Source organism: Hydra viridissima, unplaced genomic scaffold (assembly GCF_058129835.1).
Source record: "Hydra viridissima isolate aposymbiotic clone 2 unplaced genomic scaffold, HvirCarnegie_v1 scaffold_1, whole genome shotgun sequence".
Lineage (NCBI taxonomy): Eukaryota > Metazoa > Cnidaria > Hydrozoa > Anthoathecata > Hydridae > Hydra > Hydra viridissima.
The window spans coordinates 15,910,317-15,934,603 of NW_028324300.1; the positions used below are offsets into that span (position 1 = coordinate 15,910,317).

General features: G+C 31.6%; 1 protein-coding gene across 1 annotated transcript; it reads left to right on the forward strand.

Annotated features, from left to right (window-relative positions):
• The first annotated feature begins 2,177 nt into the window (after positions 1-2,177).
• LOC149893560 (uncharacterized) lies at positions 2,178-19,974 on the forward strand. Its single transcript, XM_090073157.1, has 6 exons — positions 2,178-2,227; positions 5,154-5,233; positions 8,459-8,546; positions 16,231-16,445; positions 16,706-16,974; positions 17,102-19,974. The coding sequence occupies exons 3-6, from the start codon at positions 8,463-8,465 to the stop codon at positions 19,951-19,953; spliced, it is 3,420 nt and encodes a 1,139-aa protein (XP_089929283.1). The 5' UTR covers positions 2,178-2,227; positions 5,154-5,233; positions 8,459-8,462; the 3' UTR covers positions 19,954-19,974.
• The last annotated feature ends 4,313 nt before the right edge of the window (positions 19,975-24,287 follow it).

The window sequence follows — 24,287 nt, forward strand, 5'->3', positions numbered from 1 at the left end:
CAAGTTAAACAACTCGTTCCCTTCCAAAATGGTTCCCAAATATCTCCTTCTACTCAACCATAAAGAATGATAAAAATTAAATCAAAATACAAACCAGAAGAAAATTTCACATTCAAATTTTCTACATATTCATTATAAAACCATATCAAGGGTGGGGGCACATTGTCAATGAGAGATCAATGAGAGACACATTCCGGTTTTGTATTTATCACAAAGAGCTATGCAAAATTCATTTAGTACCAAATGCAAAAATTTACCAAGACTCAATGAAAACGAAAGTTCAATGAAAAAAACTTCTAAAAATAGAAAAAAAAAGGATTTAAACTTTCGATGGGAGCTGCCCTTCACCCGACAAACAAATTAACAATTGATCTTTTTAAAATTCAATATTTAACAAATTTAAAATAGAAGTAAAAAAAGTAACCAACAAATGCCAATAATGTCTAAAAATATAACTAACACATCCTGAAGTTGTACTGGTAAATCTTCAATTCAAGACTCCCGCTTCTCATCCCCGTCTTTCACTTTGGTACCATCTAAATTCAGATGGTACCATATTGAGAGACGGGGGTACTGTTACAAATAGTTTACACTTATTGCTGTCATTTGTTATATTCTGAAAATATATAAGTAGGTTCAGATGCATTCGTTTGACTTAAACTGCGATTAATTTAAGTTAAGATTTATGAGAAAAAAAGACTTTATCGTCTTAAAAACGCAGCTTTCCTGCTTTGTTTTGTTTTTGCATAATTATGTGAATCGTTGAAAAAAAGTTATTAGAAATTGAAAGTCTTCAAGGGAGTTGTGAAGAGTTCTTTGAAAGTAAATTGAAACCATCAAAACTAACTACGAATTCAAAAAAAGGTTATTAATTCGCAGACAAGTACCGCCTCATCTCAAAGCTGTAATGTTTATTTAACAGAAGTAACAGATATTAATAACGTTAGACTGATTAGATTTAAACCTGTCAGTTAAAAAGCTTTGTTTCACCTCTTCACTGTTGGATAAAATGCTTTAAGTACATAGTGGGATACAAAACGAGAATTAGGAAAAACCACAGTGGCTTGCGAAATTATTAAACAAAAACTGTTTATATAATACCTTGTGTTTTATTCTAAGAGCAAATTTCTAGTATAATGAGTTACGAAGTTAACAAGAAGTAAAAGAAGTAATTTCTATCTTGCAAAACAAAAAAGAAAAAAAAAACTTTGTGCCGCAAAATTATCGTGCGGCAATTTTTCAAGTATGAATATGAAATAATTATAGCACCAATTAACCAGCATAAACTTTAAAACTCAGTTTTAAGACTTTTGGTACAAAGTTTAACATCACAGTTTTCTTTTTTTACACTGAAAAACAATATTTCGACTTATTACAGCTATGAGATGTGGCGGGATGAAAAGAGATGGTATAATACGTGTATATCTGCAATCCAGGGAGAATATGCCAATATTTAACACCAATGCGCATTATAATACTAATTAATAGAAGTCTTGCTCTTTGTATGTAAATATTATGTATTAAATGCACTTGTTTTATTCTAAAACTCAAATGATCTCTAAATTGACTAATAATAACGCATGTAAAAGGAAAGATACTGCAAACCATTAGTTGAAACAAGAAATTTTCAAATATGAAAAGTTTTTAAACTTTGTCTATTTCGGCCAAAAATTGCTGAAGGGGTAATTCGTGTCCAATTTACCTCATTATGTCTCACATTTTTATTTAATATTGAAACCAGAGAATAATTGAATTTAAAAAAGAACTTTTTTTTACCCAACCCTAACATACACCTGCACGTTTAAGTTATTTATAACAAGTTTTAGCTTTAAGTGCAAATTCCCATTTTAGTCTTACCCTCGCTCTAAAATTGTTTACACTGCGCTGTTCAACCATACTCACATTTATACCAGTGTTTTGTAGATACTGAATAATTTGAACAAGGAGTACAAGTCCTTATTTCTTTCTCATCTAACATAAATTGACCAATTTGCTTATTTTTTTCACATCTTGAACATATGTTTCCCTGTTTTTTATTACAACAAAAGTTATTTAAATGATTTTTTCTGCTAAAATAACTATAAAAATTATGCAGAAAAGTACATATCAGAAGATATCATAAGTACAAATATATTAAAAAGAGGTACAACTCGAAAATCGAGCAGGAGTTTGAAATGGAATAATTTCCGAAAAATACTTTGGAACGAATCTAAATCAACTGGTAAAGGTATGACCATATTTTTAGCAAGTGATACATACATACATACATACATACATACATACATACATACATACATACATACATACATACATACATACATACATACATACATACATACATACATACATACATACATACATACATACATACATACATACATACATACATACATACATACATACATACATACATACATACATACATACATACATACATACATACATACATACATACATACATACATACATACATACATACATACATACATACATACATACATACATACATACATACATACATACATACATACATACATACATACATACATACATACATACATACATACATACATACATACATACATACATACATACATACATACATACATACATACATACATACATACATACATACATACATACATACATACATACATACATACATACATACATACATACATACATACATACATACATACATACATACATACATACATACATACATACATACATACATACATGCATGCATGCATGCATGCATGCATGCATGCATGCAAGAGTAAGAAATGTAATAGTTTCAATATGTAGTGAATCGATTTATCGATTCAAAAACCGGTTTAACTGAAAATAATGCTTTGATAGTTGGTAGTGCTTTGTAAAAGTCGATAGACATTGAAAACTCTTTTTGGAGATCGGAACAATCGAAAAAGGGATTTGGATTAAAATTTTATTTAGTGTGGTCTCGCATGATCGACTGAACTGATTTGTCAAATCTGTAAAAAAAATTTATAAATTTTTTTAAGTTCATAAATTTAAGAAAATTTTTATAAAAAATCTTTTCTTGTTTATGTAAAAAATGGAACTTTTTCGTCATGAATTTAAAAAAATGCGACTACTTCAATAGTTGCGTAAAATACTGAACAAAACTTTAAAGGATGTGAAGTGTTAGAAATTGTACATACACAGTATAGCTATCAAAAAGCAGTTGTAAAGTTATCAGAAAAAAGATGAAAAAAATAGAAGCATGCACTAACAATTATCTGAAATCACTGGATCTTAATGAAATAACGAAATTGTATTGTTATAAGACCTATGTTAAAAAGAAAAAAACACTAAAATCATTCACTTGTATTAAATTGTGTAGAGTCAACAACGAAGAAAGATTCTTTGCTCAGATTTGGATTAGGCAAGTGAACTCAACAAATTCAGTTTTACGGTTTTTGTGAGTGGTATCTCCAAAAAGTTTTTTTTCCTTGATTTAACTTTGAAGTTTATCGTAAGGTTATGTATGGTGTTAAAAACACAGTTACCCTTACAAGAAAATTCAAGATCATGTTCATTAAAATATATTGAAACTGGAGAAGAATTTAATTTTCCTACTTTGTACAAAGACTCTCAATTTAAAGGTAAAGGATCTTAAGCAACATAGTTTTGGGATGGTCGTGTGAGGAAAAAAAAAATGTAACCAATATCGATAGGCGCGGTAACAAGCACTAACTGGCGTAGCTTGTGGCTCACCAAACAAATAGATTAAAAAATTTTAAATTTTCAAAAACCAATATTTTTAAAAATCGTTTTGAAACTCTCATAAAAAAAAACTTTTACTTATTAAAATGAGAAACTTTATTTAATTAAAAAATTTAATTAGAAAATTAAAGTTCATTAGAAAACTTTTTTTCGTTGATGCTGATATAGTAACACAAACTGATTATAAAAAAATACGATCCTGAATCTTTTTAAAAGGTCTTCAAAACTATTTTTAATTTGCTTGAAAACCGCAGAAATACAAAGCTAAAGCTGATTTTTAGTTGTAGGGTGCAAAAAAAAAAAAAAAAAGTACTTTAACAAGCAATGAAAAATTTAAAATTTTCAAAAACTAACATTTTTAAAGATCCTTTTACTTTTCATTCTGAAAGTAAATTTTGAAAAATAAATTTAAATTTTTGAAGTGAATTTAAAAGCGACTAACCTTAATCAGTTATGATACTATGACTGATCGTTTAACTAAAAACCTTTCTTCATTTCAGAGATGTAGTAATCGTTGGTTATTCATTTCATTAACATCTCTTGAAATTTATACTGTTAAATACAAATATATTGTTATTATACTGTTAAAATGAGGTATATGCACACCAGTTCCTAAAATGCTAGCTTCTGAAATTGCATAGATCAAAATGAAAAATAATGAAAAGGGTTTATTTCGTAAGTAAAAAAGTTGATGTTGAATTGCAGGTTCAATTCTGAAAGTTTCAGAGTTAACTTAAAAGATAAGACAAAGTATATTATTCATTACAGTAATTTAAAACAACATAAAAGCTTGGGTATGAAAGTTAAACATATTCGTAGAGGAATAAAATTTGAAGAATGAGAATGGCTCAAGAATTATATTGGTTTGAATGATAACTTAAGAACCAAGGGTGTACAACTCCGCATAATCTCCATTAACACTTTCGCTGCCAACTACGAGTATGCTTGTAGTAAGTTGGCGTCATTTATTTGCCAACTACGAGTATACTCGTAGTTAGCGGGACTTTGATATTTGCTAACTACGAGAATACTCTTAGTAAGCCGGCGTCATAAGTTTGCCAACTACGAGTAAACTCGTAGTTATACTAACTTATTTCAAATAATATTTGTGCATGACTGGCTTTGTCTGTTCATTTTTTTTTTTTTCTAAGCTTCACATTTGATTTCAGAAAATATTACATTCAAGTTTTTATTTTAAAAATCCAGTGAACCTAATTAAAATGCGGGTAAAGACAAAAATAGCTTAAAACTATTAGATTAAAGTAAAATATTGATATTGATTAAATTTTACTTCATGAAAATTTAAGTGTAAACCTATTCTTTTGATTGATATATTTGCCTATATATAACGAAGGTCTATTTTCACAAACAGCACATTCATACGTGTTTTTCACGTTTTATTTTAGAGCAGACTGGACGTGGTTTTGTTGGAAGTTTTTTCTTTTCATTCGGTGGTATTGAAGACAAGTAGTGGAAGCTATTATTGGTGATTCGAGACACAATTTCATTCAAACGTTCACCCAATAAATCCGTAACAACTAAATCTCTAAACTTAAGCAAGGAAATTGTTTTATCTACTCCATATTTGCTGTTTAGACAGTGAGAATTAAACAAAAAAGTATTAAAGAGATGAAGTGCTACTTTTTTATACCATCTAATTGTCTTTCTTAGGCAATCATAATAGGATACCATTTGTTCCGCCCTATCTACTCCTGATATACATTGATTGTAATTTTAATAATGTTGGGTTTCATTTTCTTCTCTTCTCTCCTGTTTGTCACTTCAATCATTTGCAACGAATGCAAGTTGCTAATGATTGAAGTGACAAACAGGAGAGAAGAGTTGCAACTACTACACCCTCTCTGCTTCTGCTTATAACGTCTCTCTCTTTCAGTTTTGCTTTTGTACACTCTTTCGGATTTGACTTTTGGTCAGTTCTTAAAACCACAAGTGTATGTTTTTTGATTTATCATGTGCACACTAAGATGTTTTTTAATATATTAAAAAACATCTTGTTGTGTACTCCAAATTTTTTTTCACATTTTTAATAACATGCAGAATAATGTAGTAAAAAAATGGCTCGTGTTCTTCATAAGTAATTATACTTAATTGAAATTATTTATGTTAGCAACATACAGTTATGTTACAAACCTACAGCATATTGTAGAGAGCAGTTAAGAATTGAAAGGTACATATCAGAAATAGTAATGCATAATTCAATAAAATTTATAAGTCAGCTTATTTCTTTTTTAAATAAATAGAAAAAACATAATTATTACTTACGTAATAGTATAAAAAGCTATTAATATACTACTATGCTTGCATTATTTATTATATTTCAACTCCATCAGCGCTGTTGAAACAAAGCATTTGCTTTTGAAGTGGATAAAACCTGATGTTATGTCTTTGTAAAAGTATAATTGTTTACAAATCTGGCTGTACTAGGCATCCCATAATTCGCGTTGACCGAATTACACTAAAATCCGCGAGTCGTACTCCCTTGTTAAGAACAAAGGCTGAAAACATTTTTTAAAAGGATTTCTTCCAGCTCTTGAATAATAGTGTTTTCGGATGCACCATGGAGAACATGCGAAATAGAGAAGACAGGTTAATTGATAATAAATCTAAAGCAAAAAACTAGCTGCCAAGCCTGACTATAATAGTTGTAATATTTTTATGAAAATCCAATAAGTATAAACAGATCTAGTACCTAATAAACCAGTGTACCAAGATTTTTATGCTTCCGATTTGAGTAAGACGTTAATGTATGATTTCGATAAATGTAACATTAAAAATAAATATGGGTTAAAAGCGTAATTACAGTATACAGACACAGACAATTCAATAACTGAGATAAAAACTAAAGGATTTTAAAGAGATTTCTGTAGATGACACAAGTGAATTTTCATCTAAACACCAAAGAGTTATTAAAGTTGGATGTAATAAAAAGGTAAACGGAATGTTTAAACCTGAAGAAAATGGTGACATCATTGAAGAAATTGTTTGCATGAGATCCACTGTGCATTCAATCAAAATGTTACCTGGAAAATGAGAAAAGAAATGTAAATCTGTAGAAAAGTCATTTGTAAAGCATGATATTATATTTGAAGACTATGAAAATGTTTGTTTTGTAAATTAAACACAAATATATCTATAAATGCTATTTGTAGTCGTAAATGTGAAGTATATGCAGAAGAAGTAAACAAGTTAGCATTGAGTTTTAATAATCATAAACATGCAACTTTTGATGATGTTATAGATAAGTAAGCATATAGACGTTTTAGAATTTAAAAAAGTATTGCATGTAAAATGTTTTTCACAATCACGATCCAATTTTGTAACTTTTTTTGCAAAAAAGTTACAAAATTGGATTCTGAACAGCTCACAATTTCAAAAAGTGGTTGTCACATGAAACAATTTAATATATGTGGTATTATAAAAACTCAATTCGTGAAAGTTAGAGTTGAAAATGTATAAGTGTGGATTCATCTATTGAATAAAGATACACCAACTGACAATAAAATATATGATATACAAATGTTAAAAGAAATGGATAATATTGTTAATCCAACACTAAAAGAATTAGATAAATCTATAAGTGAAACTTTGAGAGGAAGTTCGGAATATAGTTGTAAAACTAAAAATAACTTTAATGGTATAGACACTATATCGTCGGTTGACAAGTAAAAATCATCAAAAACAGTTTTATGGAAAATTGACTTTTATACACTGATACCCAAATATTAACAACATATTGCAAGAAAAAGTTACTAAGTGTGTAAATCAATCCGAAATAGTAGCATTTTATCTAGAGATATCACATTGATATCTCGGTAAATGGAGTTTTAATAGAGTAAACTAAAACTTGATTATCTCAAATTAGTTGCAGTGTCACTTAATGAGTTTTACTTGTCAATAGACGGTATAATAAGCTGATAAACTACAAAGAAGTGAGATGAAAATTTATTAAAAGAAGAACCATTGCTAATTGTGTAGATGAAATATCGACTTCTGATCTAAAAGACATTCTCCAAATTCAATATTGCCTGCACCAAGAGCCCTAGTTGTGACAACTTACATGCGGTGGTTTTGAGAGTTAAGTTTGTATTTTTGAGAGTTTTATTCTAAGTTTCAATCGTAAAAGTTTTCTCGCCAATAAAAATGGCATTTTTTGGAATGAACTCGGGAGCTGAGCCTTCAGAAGTTTTTCTTGCCTGAATCTTTCTAGAGGATCACCTGCTGTATAAAGCTTATATTTCTGACATTTAAATGCTAAGATATCTTTAATAGTGCAGTGAATATTATTTTGTCATAAATCGTGACAACGGGTTTGTTTCGCTAAGAACGAGCTGGATTTCGTAGAATTTTTTCCTTCAAACAAATTCGACAGTTGCAATAAGACGGTCTCTTTCATTCATCGCTGCAGTCTAAGCAAATAACAACATCATCCTTAGCAGACACTTCAACTATCAAATGAATACGATAGGCATATACGTGATGCCTATAACTAGCATGTTATGCTGGTGTAAATTTAGCTGAATCACCCTGTAAATCATAAAAACATAGAAAGAAGTTTGAAATTTTTGAAAAATTGAAACAGAATTTTTAGAAAAAAGTTAGAATAGGAAAACTTTTAGATACTTTGACACAAAAAATGCAAATTGTATTTAATAAAAAGTGGTAGCAATAAACTTTTGTAATTTTTGTTTAGGAAAATGCTTTTTCGATGGGTGGTTGTGATTCTGTGTTTTTTGTATTGGGAAGCTTGGAAATGTAAAGCTGGGCACTGGAGAGTTCCTGTAAGTTTAATCCATTATTTGAAACAGATTGAAGTTTAAATTTTAATAATAAAGCATATACATACTTTTATTTCTTTTATAAATTTTTTTCCTGTCCACAAGTGTACGTTATGTAAGATGCTCAATACCAGAAATGATGCTAAACGCGACGCGATGCGGTGAGGAATAAAAAGGATTTCAGTATTTAGATAAAATCCAGGAAAGTTCTTTTAAACTATACTAACAACATAATATGATACAAAAAAAAAGCTACCTAATTCAATTGGCTTGTTGACATCACGTTGGTGAAGGTCACATTACTGTGCCAAAAACTGCAGGTCCTGAGTATAAACTCTTAAAGTAATTAAAGTTGAAGGGGCAAATATTCATACTGAGGTCGTTGGAGAGCCTCTCTAAATTCAGTTACAAACATGTAATAAGAAAATTGTTGGAGAATCAGGGGCAGTCATGGATAGTTTTATAGACCTTTAAAAAAACTCGAAGAATAGAAATATACATTGGAATAGCGAGTTGCTGTTTCTTTCAAGGGTATTTAGTTTTAATTATAACTATTATTATGAAGTTGTGATTCTGAAAAATATACAAACACAGTTTAGTTCACAAAACATCACTTACATTTTAGAACTATGATAATCAAAGTCTTTACGACCTCGATATAGAAAGACGAATTAGCAGAATTAGTCATCATATACCTTAGTAAAATAAAAGAGCAGGTGCGCATTTAATTCAAAATACTGATGTTACATCTTCTTAACATATCAAAACCCGGTTAATTTCAAAGGTCCTCAGTTAATAGAAGTTTAAATTGCTCGGCCCAAAGACCCAGTAGGTTTTTTCTCTCATTTCTCAGGTGACAATAACAGCACGGCAAATTACGATATTCCATAACGTAAGGCCTCTCACCAGTGAGCCTCTTCAATCAAGGAGATGAATGAGTAATGGTATTGTTTTAGAACACCATGAATCATTCTAAAAAAATAGAAAAAGCAGGATTTTCTTTTATTTATTTAAATCTATAACCTACTTTTTAAATCTAAAGCCCTGCTTACTAGAGGGACAGAAATCTACCTTAATTCGATATAAGAACATGTTTAAAAACGTGTTATATACTGTGAGGAGGAAAATGAAGAAAAAATTATAAATATCATCCTTAAGCTAGAGCCGACTCAAACATATGACATTCGATTGAAGAAAAGTGTGAGACAGCCCAAACACCAGGTGGTACAAAAATATAGGGGAGAACCTTAATGAATGGGACGATTATTGAATGGGACAAACTCAGATTCTTATAGAAGTATCGATGTAAGGATATTCAAATTCCTGTAACAAAGAGTGATCCATCGACTCATCCATCCTATTGCTCTATGACCCTAATGACAATGGATTTTATTGTGTTTTCGAATATAAAAAGTAATTTAAAAAAATTTTTTTTCTGATTTTGCAGCAATTATTGAAGTTATGGAAAATAAAATTCCATGCTTAGATAGATAGCAGTCTCTAGTACTACAGTGAGTAAAACATTCAAGCTTAATTAATAGTGTTTTTGGTGTGACTAATCATTTTTGGATAAAGTGATGCGCATACTGAATGGGACAAAATACTACCTATTGAATGAATTTAATAAAGTATTATTTACAGCTCAGCAGAGGGATGCTGCAGTCCCTTACTTTTATCCCCATGGATAATGGGTATTATTTACACACTTTTATACTGCAATATTTTACTTAAATAAAAATAACTAAATACAATATTCTAAAATGAGAAAGTTTTACTTTGATTGAAATTTAATTAGAGTTAAAATGTTTAAATTTAAAAATATTTTTTGTGTGGTCTTTATGTATGTATCTATATATTTAACTACATTTACAATTAATAAACTAATTTGAAAAATGATTGAATTAAATACGTTTATTTTTAATTATTTTATGTTTGTCCCATTCAATGAGACATACTTAATGAATGGGACAAATGTCATGCTCCAATAAAACTCTGTTTTTACCAATAGCCAAATGCAAATCCAATTTTTTTGTTTTACTATATCATTGAGCAAGAGTCGGTGGTTATCAAACATATTTAAATATATATGTTAAACAATTTTATCTACGTTTAAAAAGCATTTTGCAAAAACTGTCCCATTCATTGAGGTTTTCCCCTACAATTATATGAAAAATAAATCATTCACGCCATTAAAATTAACAGAAAGGCCGAAACTGCAAAGGTGGCAAAAGAAAATATTTGAGTGACTTTGATTACTATTATTATCGGTTATCAGTTTGTTTGAATAAAATTGTCAGAGGCATAAAAGACAGAGTTTCATAGTTAATTAGAACTCCAGAACCCTTATCACTAAACATGGTCAACAACCACTTGGAAAGACTAATTAAACTTATCCAGAGTAATATTAAAAGAAACTCGAAATGAGTAGAAGCGTTAGGAGCTCCTTTAAGTTAAATAACTCGGGTTTAAAACAAGAACGAAGAAGTTTTGCATCTTGACAATTGTCGTCTTTCATTTGAACCACCCAAATTCCAAATTGGTTCTCAGCAAATTCATCGAAAGTGGCATGGTTATGATTCTTATTGATCAAAATGTCTTCTTTTTTAATTACATTTTTCTCTCCACTTAGTATGTAATATTGATTTTCTGCATATTTTCTGTAAGAATATTTTTTCTTGGATTTTAGCAATTGGTATGCTAATGTCTTGGTATCCAAACTGATTGTTGTTGTTTTTGAAAACAATTTTAAATTATATTTGTAACCAAAGGACCATTTTTCAATCATCTGCAAAGCAACAACTTTGAACTTGCTTATAGAAAATCGTTCGTGAAAGGTGTGCTCATTAGGCTGGTTTGAAAAAATTAAAATATAATTTATTAAACGTAATAGCAATAAAAACTTGCATTTTTATGGAACAAAAAACTGCCAAATTTTTCCTACTTAACTTAATATCTAGAAGTGCCCCAAGCTTTCTCTATGTTGTACATCTTTATGTACACAAATATGGCCGTCTCACTTATTATTTTAATCATTTCTGTTAAATCTGTGTGGGGATTTTATTCGCAAAGTCATTGTCAGGTGTTGTTTGAAGGAAAGCTGAACATGTTTGTATGAAGCTTACTTGAAAAATATGTACAGTGATTTAAAATTCCTTTAATTTAGTTGTAACTATAGTACACAGCTGTTGCAGTTTAAACTAGTTCCAGCTGTTTTGTTTGCCAAATGCAAATATGTAGTAGTAGCTGTAGATCTGTCAGTCTGGACTGTTTAAAGACCTATGAATAATAGATGTAGGTGTAAAATCATAATCAGAAAACTATTGTTTTAATTTTCATTGATTGCCAGGAAAGGATGTCGCTGTCAAAAATCTGCTCTTGGACGCACCACAAAAGTCGAGTTTTTAGTCATCTCTCTGAATTGCCTACAAAGGTTTTGCCAATATACTTGGATATAATGAAACAATATAATCACATTAAGCAAAACATGGCTGCAGAAAAAGCAAAAGAGTCTTCTGTAAGCGAAGCAGCCGAAATTGTTACATCTGATATCCAGGCTGTGTGGAAAAGAAACTTTATTCCTGTTAACATACTAGAATTCTGAAGCAAATACGATGTACTCACGATGAGTTTAGAAAGTTAATAAAGCCTTACAAAGAAAGGAAGACTGATAAGAGATATATGTTGAAGCTTCAGGCATATGCAGATAAAAACAAAGAAAAGTTGTTCGACATTGCTGTATGCAAGTGATCTTATTGATTACTTGCATACAGCAAGTGTACAAAGGAGCATAAAGTACCAGCTGATGAGCAGAACTTTTGCAGGATCAAGGAACCACGAGACTGATGTTCATTAGCAGTGTGGATAAGGTTACATCAGCTAAGTTAAAGAAACGTTTTGATCTGAAAATGGCAGAAAATGCAAGGGTTCAAAGAAAACTTGACCTGTGTGATCAGCAATATGATTTAGAAGATTTAGGAAACACATTGTCATCAGATATTGACGATGTTGGAACAAAGAACAAATCAAATGAAGTTGCTGAAGTAAAGAATGTGCAGACACCTACCTGATCAACTTGCACCAGACAAATGAGAAAAGGATTAACAAAATTGGAAAAAGTGTGTGATTGGTTTGGTGTATCAGATAGAGCTGGAGCAGCATCAGCTAGTTCTGAGCGGAAGGATTTTGATGGTGTTTCGCAAACTGAGCTAACACACGTAGTTGATAAGTTCACTAGAGACTTTTGAAAGTAGATGATTCAATAGAAGCCATGTACTTTGATGGACGAAAGGATAAAACTCTGAAACTTGAGAAAAAGGAACACAATGGTACTGAAAAACTCCTGATGAAGAGCACATAACTCTAGTTTGTAAAACCAGAGGGAAATTTCTTACACATCTGACACCTCAATCACCATCAGCACAAAGCATAACAGATTGCATTTGTAAGAACTATGTTAAAAACAGCATGAATATGAAAAAAGTATTAGGAGTGGGCTGTGATGGCACTGCCACAAATACTGGTGCTACCAGTGGAATTAAAAGACTCATAGAGATAAAACTCCGGAAACCTTTACAGTAGCTGCCCTGCTAGCTTCATGCAAATGAACTATAGTTGCGTTGTCTCATGAAACATCTCGATGGTGGAACATCTAGACTAAAACTTATTAATGTGTGCCCAACACATACTGGAATGTTTTCACTTCGCCAAAAACTAGCTTAAAAGGATTTTGAATGGATTGAGAAGCATCAGAAACCAAAACCTCAGGAGTCATTACAACTTCAAAAATAATTTGGACAACTTTTCTCAACGCTTCAAATAAAAATATTAAAATCTCCAGGATTTTCAGATATACAAACTCCTATGCCAAAATCATTAAATTGGTGGTCAGAATCAGATGTACTCACAACAAAAACTCGATAGCTTTGCCAAATAAGTTTGTAAGTAGCATCAGCATAGATGATCTTTGCATCTTTGGTAAGACTAAGTAAATGTTTGGTTGAAGCAAAGAATCTGAAAAGGAATTCTTCATCATATTTCACTGAACAGGACACAATAAATGCTAAATGTTCATCTTTTGGCACTGAAGATTTTTCAGTAAGCCACTTTTCCAATTCACCTAGACTGATGTTAGTGATTCTGAACTTTTTCTTTCTCAATTTTGCTAGGATGTTATTAAGTTCTGTTAGAGATTGTACACAAAAGTCATTTTTGGCCAAGTGGTGACGAATTAGTTTGTGTTTCATTTGCAAATCAAAAAGTCTGTTGATTTCTAACTAACTTTTTAGAAAGTTTACCTCCTCTTTCATCATATGTGTGTTTTAAAATTGTTCTGTATAACAATAGATTAGACGAGAAACTGTCATGCAAAAGATAAATGCTTGTAGTACATGTATTGAGTACATTGAGTTCCTTTAATATTCACAAGATTACATCGGTAGTAGTCTTTTTGACCTTCTTCAATTTTGTTTTGAAAATCAAAACTTCAAATTATTTAATTGTTCTAAAATTTTATGACTTCATTTAAATTTTCTAAATTGCAGTCCAGTTCCCACTGCTTGTAGGTTTCTTCTTTTTGGAGAACTAGGTACATGTTTTTTTTTTATAAGCATAACACTTATAAGCATATGGAGGCTCAGATTTGGAAAAAAAATAAGCATATGTAAGCATATTCCTGAGCTTCGATAAACTATTTTAAAAAATCAAATTTTATTTAATTAAAAACTTTAAATATATTTATTTCTAAATTTAAACCAACAAAAACATCAAAAATTGAAGTTTATGTTTTGCAATGCAACGACTTTATGAAGTAATGAAGTCATTGTGTTGCAAAACCTAAACCTCAATACTTAAACATAAAAACATAAAGTTTAAGAGTCGCTCTAAAGTGTTTTATTTTTCTCTCTTTTTTTTTCTCTCTCGCTTTTAATGTGTAGTTTATTTAATACCGTATTTAAAATGTTTATTTTATTTCTAAGTTCTATCTTTGATTTCATTAATAACATTTGTATATAGTTTATATGTTTTATTTTTTATTATTATACTATAACATTAATTCAGCTACATTAAAACCAAAGCAAATACAGAGCATAAGTTAATTTTTTATTTTTCTTATACCCATTAACCTTTAGTAACGCGCACACTTAAAGAAAGTATTGAAATAAGCATATTCTATTAGAAATATGCTTAAGCTTAAGCATATTTTTGAGCCTCTTTTAACTTTTTGCTTAAGCATACCCGAGCCTCTTTCAAAAGTTTCATATGCTTATAAAAAAAAAAACATGTAGTGAATCAGGTTCACTTTCTTATGAGTATTGAGGAATGGAATTCATAATGTATTAAGATTAAAAGAAATCTAATTATGGTGCTAATAACTGAAAAAAATCTTGCATAAAAGTAAAATGCTGTACCTAGCTGCTGCTGCTGCTGCTGCTGCTGCTGCTGCTTCTACTACTACTACTACTACTACTACTACTACTACTACCACTACTACTACTACTACTACTACTACTAAGGTTTTTCCTGCCCAGACAGCTCACATAGCCGAAGTTTGTAAGGAACGAGCTGAATTGAATTTCATTGATTACATGGGTTCGAAAGGACAAAGATTTTACGATGGTCCCAAAACAAGATACCATTGGTCCCAAAACTAGGTCCCAAAACTAGGTACCATTTTGAGAAGAATTGCAAGCAAAACTTACATTAATCATGTTAGATTAATGCAAAGAAGAGGCATCGCTTGTAAAAATACACGTGTGGAGCTTCTTTAATACTTTCTTCTGTGTTTATTGCTGTTTGATTTTTCTTATTATTACATTCAATAACATTTTAAAAATGTTTGTATATTAGGCAATGACAAACTGACACAAGGCTTATTTAAAGAGAACTTTTTTCAAAATCAAAATAAAAATAGGTCAATATTTTTTTAATTGGATTTTTAGAATGTTTTAGATGAAGCTGTTTCGTGTTTTCTTGCCTTTTATATTTTTATTTCAGCGTTGGCGTTTTGACTTTCCGTTAATAAAAAGTAATAACGAATAAAATACAGACTTCTTTCTCAGTCATTTGAAGTTGATAGAGTTTGAAATAATTTCTACATTTAGACCTACAAAGTTATAAGATTCTGGAAAAAGAAAATATGTCATAGTTCACATTACTTTACTTCAACTTTTCAAGAACATTGCACAGAATTTCTGTTTGGTTAAATCTCTTGGCCTTATTTTTTAAAAATAACAAAGTTTGTATGATTATCGACAAATCACACCATAAACTATTGCCGTTTTAAATGATAAAATAAAATTCGGTTTTAATAAACATCAGAAAAGTTGACTTTAATAGACTCACATATATTTGTACATTATTCGTTGTTATTATTAGACTCATGTAAATTTGTACATTATTCGTTGTTATTCGTTATCAACAGAAAAACCAAACGCCGATGCATATTTTTATTCAGCTGGTTTGCATAAATTTTTATTTACTTAATTGAAAAAGGAAAACTTAAGATTGTTTTTGAACCATATTTTAAAATATTACTTTTTCCAGTAAGCAACCTTTAGTTCATGTTAAAGTTCACGGCAGCCGGAAGTGACTTAAAATAACCCTATTATCTATATTATCTAAAGCAAAATAGTGTTAAAATTAGAGTTTTGTGTAAGACTCCACAGTGGCTAATTGCAACTTTTTTCAGAGTTCAACGAACAGTTACAAGAAGAATATCGACAAAATTATCATGGCTGATAAAAAGGCAAAATCATTTTTGCGTACAAGGGCGGTTAACGGGGGTCAAGTTCAATCGTTGAGAGCAGAATGCTGCAAAGAAAATGCTTGCAGTTTCGAAGAACAAAGTGAAATCAATATGTCGTGGGATGGAGTTTTTCAAGGCTTGTGTGAAATATCAATTAAGTAAAAGTCTAATGGTTAAAAGAGAAACCTAAATTTTTTTATATTTCCTAGATTAGTTCTTATAAATTTTACAATCTTGAAAAATGTTTTCTAAAGCATGCTTCCAAAGAAGACAGAATGAGCTTTTGCTCGCATGAAACTTCTGAGAATGCGTTGTCTACCTTTAGAGTTTTGTGTATATTTTCTGGTTTGTAGCTTAGTTAATATTATTTGTACTGACTTGACATTTTTTCCAAAACATGATAAAAACTTTCTTCTAGAGAAGGAAGAAATTGCTACTGCGGCCGCAAAAGTGGTGGATATATTGAATGCGCGTCGGACTTTGTTGGTAAAAAAAACTGTGAGCACCCATGTCCACATGGGGATTACTTTTATTGCTCTTATGATAGAAAGTGTGTTCTCTATGAAAAGCAATGTAATTCTTATAACGATTGTGGAAACTGGAATGACGAGAAGTCCTGCGGATTATGGTCTAGAAATTCTGAAACCTCCATTAAATCAAATACAGAATTAAGAGTTTCGGAAAATTGTAAGCAGACCTATTTTTATCATTATTGTTGCTGTTGTTAGTACTGTTGGTTTAGGATAAACGTAGAGTTGTATCTCTTTTTTCTTTTTCCATTCATCATTTTACAACAAGTTTTCAATGCTTATAGTATCCAAGTACTATGGTGATGTATTCATTTTTAACAGACCAGTGTGCCACACTGGGTTTAACCAGGAATCAGCACGTGTGATATGCAAAACTATGGGTTTTTTAGAAGATACAAAAGCACTGTTTCATAACAATAGTCATTTTGGATCACCAACAAAAAACAACTACATTATAGGAAACGTAAATTGCAACGGTAAAGAAAGCTACATCGGTGAATGTGGTCATGAAACGATAAACTCGTGCCATGAAAGCAATGGTGCAGGAGTAACATGCATTGTTATGAAAACTCTTAAGTTAGAGTCTAGCAGTTATACAAACGGAGGTGACGTCTATTTAATAGGATTGCCATTTGTTTCGACTCATTATAAAGCTGAAATACCAAGGTGGGGCTACAGAGAGGCTCAGGCTGTTTGTAATTACTTAATTGGAGATGAATTTGATAGGGGAACTAATGGCGTACCAGTTTATTCGTATTACGATTCGAAGCAGTTCTCTTCCCCATTCTGCTTAGAGTTATGGTGCCCTGATAAAGAAATGAACTCAATAATGCAGTGCCATATATCATTACACAAAGACTGCAACGGTTTTACAAAAGCTGTACAATGCGCTAGATGCACTCCAAAAAAGTTGATAGAAATATTAGAGGGGATGACTCTTGAAGGAAATTACATTGAACTGATTAAATCAGCAAGTGACGCGCTTATTAAACTGGATCAATCCTGTTACTTGTGGACAGACTGCTACCTACCTAATCCACGCTATCCTGAATATTGTTTAGTGAGGGGACTTCTTGATGATATTTTAACTCAATCTTCACTAAATAAAGGAAAAAATAACGTCGTTATTGAGACCTCAATTGATCCAACGAAATTACTTGAAAACACTTTTTTGAACCAAAAGTTTTTACAAATTCAAAATCAAATCAATAACTTAGATGATGCTCTGACCTCCAATCTTGGAAAATACTTCGGCGAACTTGCAGATTTCGACGAGCAAGTGGGAGCAGCAGATGTTTCGTACACTCAGAATTCCTGGATGAGAGCACTTCATATGTTAGAAAATAAGCGACGAGAATTTGCGGGTCAGCTAGAAGATATATTCATTTTTGCGTTTTCAGTTGAATCGGCTGACATGAGACAAAGCGTTGCAGCTTTGGCTCTAGCTGCTGCTTCAATGGGTAATCCAATTGATTTGCTTGTTAATGGCGCGAGTAGTATTTTAGAGTTTCAAAATCGACTGAATGATGTGGCAAAGTCAGCTAACGTCATTGCTAAACTTTCGTTTTTGCATGTTGATTTTTTACCAAGGCTTAAAGAACTCTCAAGAAGAATGTCAAATGAGCTTAAGAAAAATGAAGACGTTTATACAACACTCCACAAATTTCTAATTGATTCGCCAGACAAAAACTTTACTTCAGAACATGCAAAGCGTTTCCTTAAAGCTTATAATGACTTTTCTCCTGCTCTTTCTGACAACATAGTTCAAGAACATGGTGCTTTGCTAGAACAAATGATAACGCAATGTTGCGATGTCATTCAAAATCCAGATACAGCCCTGGGTGCCGTTCCAGCTCTAATCTCAGCAGCAATTGGTTCATGCCCAAATGCCAAAGTTAACATTAACATATTGAATGGTTTAGTTGGCACAATGAACGCAAAGCAAACTGAAATAATGGATAGTTATGCAAAAGTTGCCAGGGCAAAACTTGCAGCATCCAACGCCCGCAATTTGAAAAACTCTTTAAAGAAATCTTATATGCAAAGATTCGAGGCAAAAATATTGGCTTTGAAAGCACATTTTTTACTTCAATATCACAAACTTACTTTAATAGAGATGGTATGCAGTTATCTTACGTATATGAACTTTGGTCTGGAACCTCATGTGTGTGGATGGCTCCTTCAAAATCCGAACAGAGATATTGGATCTTTAATTAGTATGGAAAAGTGTGAAATGTGTAACTGTCCCGGAGTAATATCTAAATCCGGTGTTTTTAGAATTCCAGCAAAGTTCGGAGTATTTGAAAAGGGCACCATAGATTTGTCGAGTTTGTATTCTATAAACAAACAGAACAAACAAACTAACGGAAGTACTTTTTTTGTAATCCCTGGACGCGAATGGTTAGTTGAAAATAAATGGATTCATACAGACCAAGTAGGGCCTTTTTTCCTCCAAAGTCTTAACATATTTCTTCCACCAACGTCATCATATGAGCACACTTTGAGTCTAAAGATGGATTCGTTTGCAAGTGAATTGAATGAAAAATCTTTCGCAATCGATAAAGGAACGGTAATTGAAAACAGTTATACAGAAAACCCATCAAAAAGCTGCAGAAATATAGAGCCAAACCCATACGATGCTATTGCTTGCATGTCTAAATTAGGAAACATATGTATTGATACAGAAGGTAAGATTAACGGCAAACTGCTGCCCCGTTTAGAGAATTCAAGTTGGAAAATTTCGCTTAGAAGTGATTATGCTTTAGAAGTTCCATATCCAGCAGAAAAGTTTTATCTATATGCTCGAGCGACGTTTTGTTATAAAGGAGTTGCTAATAAGAAAAAGGCAGCTCGACGAAGCAACATTAGTCCAGGGCACGTGAAATGCTGTTTAAATGAGAGAAAGTATTACGATCCAGTTGCAAAACGGTGCAATTCCTGTCCGACTGATTCCGAACCACGACTCTACGATCACTACTGCGAGAGCTGTCCGGCTGGTTATCAAACAAGTAAGGGTCGATTTGGATGTCAACCATGTAAGCCTGGTTATTATAAAAGAAAGGCTGGTCCTGGAAACTGCCAAAAATGTCCTGCTGGTAAAGTTGCTCTTTTGGAAGGATCGCAATTTTGTATATAGAAATAAAAAGATGTTGATGCTCTTGATTTACTCATTATTTATGGAGAACAGCTGTTTTTCAGCAAGATACTGAAAAAATGTTGTTTCTCTTTTTTTAGTCAATTCAAACCTTCCTCTACATTTAATCGTAAATAAAAAGAAAAAAGCGCTTTAAAAATAATCATAAATTATAGTTTTAACTCCTAACCGGTCCCTTGGGCAGCTTTAGAAAAATACTTACCTCCCTCATAAATAATCAAAATTAGCGCGAAACGAATTCAATAAGAATAAGTTACATCCTTAAGTGAGCAAATAATTATTGCGCGTCATTTAAAGAGAAAGAGAATTTACTCTTTTTACAAGAGATTTTACTGACAACTATTTGTATAGTTTTTTAAAAGCCTGTGGTACCCAAAGTTCAAACATACTGTTCGATTTTTCTTACGTATTGTTCAGTAGTGAGGCTTTTTCCTTAACTTGTAAAACTTTTAAAACTTTTAAAACTTTTAAAACTAAGGCGAAGAAAAGAAATCTTCAACTTAGTTGTCTGACGTTGAAGATAAAATTTGTCAAAAAATTGGAAAGTTATGTCTGGCAAAAAAGTTTTTTTTCTTTTTTTTCGGTCGAAAATGATCGAGGTTTTTTCGTTGAAATGCGTTTGAAAGAAAACAGGGGAAAAACTTTAATAAACCACTTGAACCCTTACATTTTGAAAGGTCCGTAAGAGTGGACATAAGTGGAATGAAACAGTTGAGAGAATGTAGTCATGGCCTACTTTATACACGGCCGGATATATTGCATAAACAAACCGAAAATTAGAAGGCTAGTTTTCGGCGTTTTTTTCGCCAGGGACGTCGTTTTGATCAAGTTGACAAATTTGTTGTGAGAACTGTGGTAAATAAATGCGCAGTAGTTAATGGTCGACTGGTTATAAATTTAAAAAAAGTGAATCTAGTTATCTTTTTGCAAGCAAAGTTGTTTTTAGTTTCCCCAAAGATACTAATTTAGAATAAAAATGGATTAAATTTGTAAACAGAAAAGATTGGAAACCAAGCAAACATTCAGTTTTATGCATGGATCATTTTGAAGCAAAGCATTTAAAATATGGAAAGCGAGTTTCTTTAAAATACGAGTTAAAACCTGTTTCTTCCATTTATTCTGAAGAAACATGCATTCCATCTTCTGTAATGCCTAATGTTTCTAACTTTCGTAAACCACCAACTAATTGTAAATCTGAATTCAATTTCAGAACTTTTCAATAATGAAATTTATGAATGTGAGTTAAGGTGAGCTTCCACTTATCCGTTTTAGCTACGGGAAAGGGAAAGGGATGGGAAACTTAATCACGTGCGCAGTGATTAATTTTCAAAATTAAATTACAAATTGCGCATGCTCACGTGATTAATTTTCCCGTCCCTTTCCCTTTACCGAAGTTAAAACGGGTGAGTGGAAACTCACCTTAAGATGAAGACAGTAGAGAGGTTGCTATTTTTATTGCTGGATAGATATGCAGAAAGTTACTTGCAACGGTAGAGAAAGCTACATCGGTGAATGTGGTCATGAAACGACAAACTCGTGCCATGAAAGCAATGTTGATAATACTTCATAAGTCTGTGCATTAATTTAGATGACTTCATAAGTCTTACAATTTTGTTTGAATTCCCTCCTTACTTAAGTTATTGTTTTGCTTGATGCAGTGAAACAAAGTCTACTTGCGTTGGAAACTCTTGACATCAGATAAGTTAGCGAAAATATTTTATACGAATGAATATATGAATAAAATTTAATCCAAAAATTTCTTTGTGGTTCTCATTTTGAGTGGGGATTTTCTCTTGTCAATCAAACAGTAATAAATATTTTTTATAATAATGAACAAAAGACAGTAAGTGGTAGTAAACACACGGATACTGCATTATCTTTCAAAAGTAGCCAAAGGGAAAGAAGAAGAAAAAACAAAATGTAGTGAAGCTTGAAACACTGAAAAACTGGCCTTCTAATTTTCGGTCTATTTATGCAACATATCCGGCCGTGTATAAAGAAGGCCATGATGTAGCTTTAGTAATTTTTCGACTCGGTTATTTGTTGATTAATTATCCAAGTATTGCTTCAAAACCTTTGGCCAAACCACCATTTAAAACGTCTTTAATTTCAGTTGTTTAGCATCTTTCAGGATACAGATTAGAGATAACAATAAGTAGTTCTGAATATAGGTTTGGGAATGAGTGTACAAGATTAGAACATTTCAGACTCGGATCAGGCTCTATTAGGAGGCGTCAAAACTAATTTTAAAATGGATCGGGAAAAGCCATAGAGGCAAGCGAAATTATTAAATAAAAATTGGTTTTGTAATACTCTTATTCTAAGAGCAAACTTCTAGTATGATGAGTTACGACGTTAACAAAAAAGTATGAAAGTGAAGAAATTTCCATCTCACAAAGCAAAAAAGGAAAAAAATGATTTAATTCAACTCTAGTCTGGAGTTGTGTTAATGATTGCCGCCGAAAATTAAAGGTTTAATTCTTTATTTGCGTTGTGCGGCAATTTTTTTCGTAAGCAAGAATACGAAACAATCATAGCAACAACAAAGGAGCACTAGGGTCTGCGTCTCGGAATCGTTTTCTCAAAATGAACCGGAACAAGCATAACGAGACGAGAAATGTCCCGGAAAAAATTGACGAATAAACTGTCCCAAAATAAAGTTATAAACCGGGACAATAAATTTTCATTCCGAATTTAAAAATTGTGTCCCGGATATCATCGTCTCGTCTCGTCTCGAATAAAAATATAACGAGACGCAGATGCTTAAAGAGCACTACTTTAAAACACGGTTTACACTGAAGTATATACATTAATAAGGTTCATTCATGATGAAAAGGACACTAAGGTTGTAATACTTCTCTGCAACGTTTAACATCAGTTTTTTTTTTTTTTGTTTAAAAAAACTTTTCCATCTGCATTTTACTCGCTGCGCTTTGTTTCAAGTTGTTACTGGTTTTTAGTTGTTACTGCATTTTACTCGCTGCGCTTTGTTACTGGTTGCTTCTGTTTGAACAGATATCGTGCAGAAAGTCTTTATATTCTGGAAAGTACATATATCCTGGATATACAAAAGGTTTTTTAAAATACTCTTCTTTATTTACATGTGAAGTGGTTTGACACAAAATTTATTAGGAGATTTTCATAAATTTGGGATTAAAAAAAATATTTCTAACTTACAGAGAAAGGAACCTCGTCTGATATTTGCGGATATTTACACCTCTGTGCATTATTCGACAAATATTTTCAAGACCAGAATGAATAATTTTTCACTAATGCTAAAACTTTTCACGGAATAAGATTAGTTTTTTGAGTAAGACAAACGGATTTTTGGATTTTAAAGGCTGCTGAAGGTGATTTCTATAGCCATTAAGGATTGAATTGAAAAGTTGATTACTTTAGTATCAGAGTTATTTCCTTTTCGGTATCTTTTTGAATAGTGCTTCAAGTATATATTGGTGCTATTACAGACAATCAACGCAAAGAGAAGCGGAGATTTTAATGCCATTTCTGAAAGTTTAAAAGTTGTGAAACAAGAGGAGTATTGAAGTGATCTAGCCAAGTAAGTTTCCTTTTTCGTAGTATTCTTCTGGTGGTATCACATCAACAAAAAAAAATTCTTCTTTAAAAAACTAAGCGTCTTAACAGTTTTATTTTTGCACGCACGAGAGTATTAACGTATTAAAGACGATGACTGTCAAACAACGACAAACAAATATTATAACAGTAACGTCGGGTGCTACTTTAGTGATACTATCTTGTTGAAACCCTTGGCTAAAGAAAAGGACACTGATGTTTTCTCTGGTACAGACTTTGTTATGCGCATGGCAAATACAACATTTCTTCTCATCATTTAATGTTGTCGGAATAACCTTTGCTATCGATGTTATACAGCGTCACCCAGATTCATTAGGAGCGTTCCTGAATTAGAAATCTTCTCAAAAAAGGGTGTCCCTTAAAGATTCGTGATTTATTCAAACTGTAAAGTAAACTTTTTAACTTGCACGCTTTTATAATATTCTTGTTTTTTAACGATTTCTTCAAATTTAAAATCAATATTTTTGTAAAGTTAAAAAATTAGCATTTATTTTTGTCTCAAAGAACATGTTTGGAGGAGGCGCAGAAATCTGTACTGCGCAACCTCATTAGTACTTAAGGTATCAGGTTTTTAATGGCTCACTCGTACTTCGTTGAACTTTGAGTAAAGTGTAGTTTTATAGAAACTTCATACCGAAAAATACAACACTAATTTTTAAAATTGTATAGATGACCAAATTTCAAAACAAAGCTACAGTCCGACTGATATTTGTGATGATAAT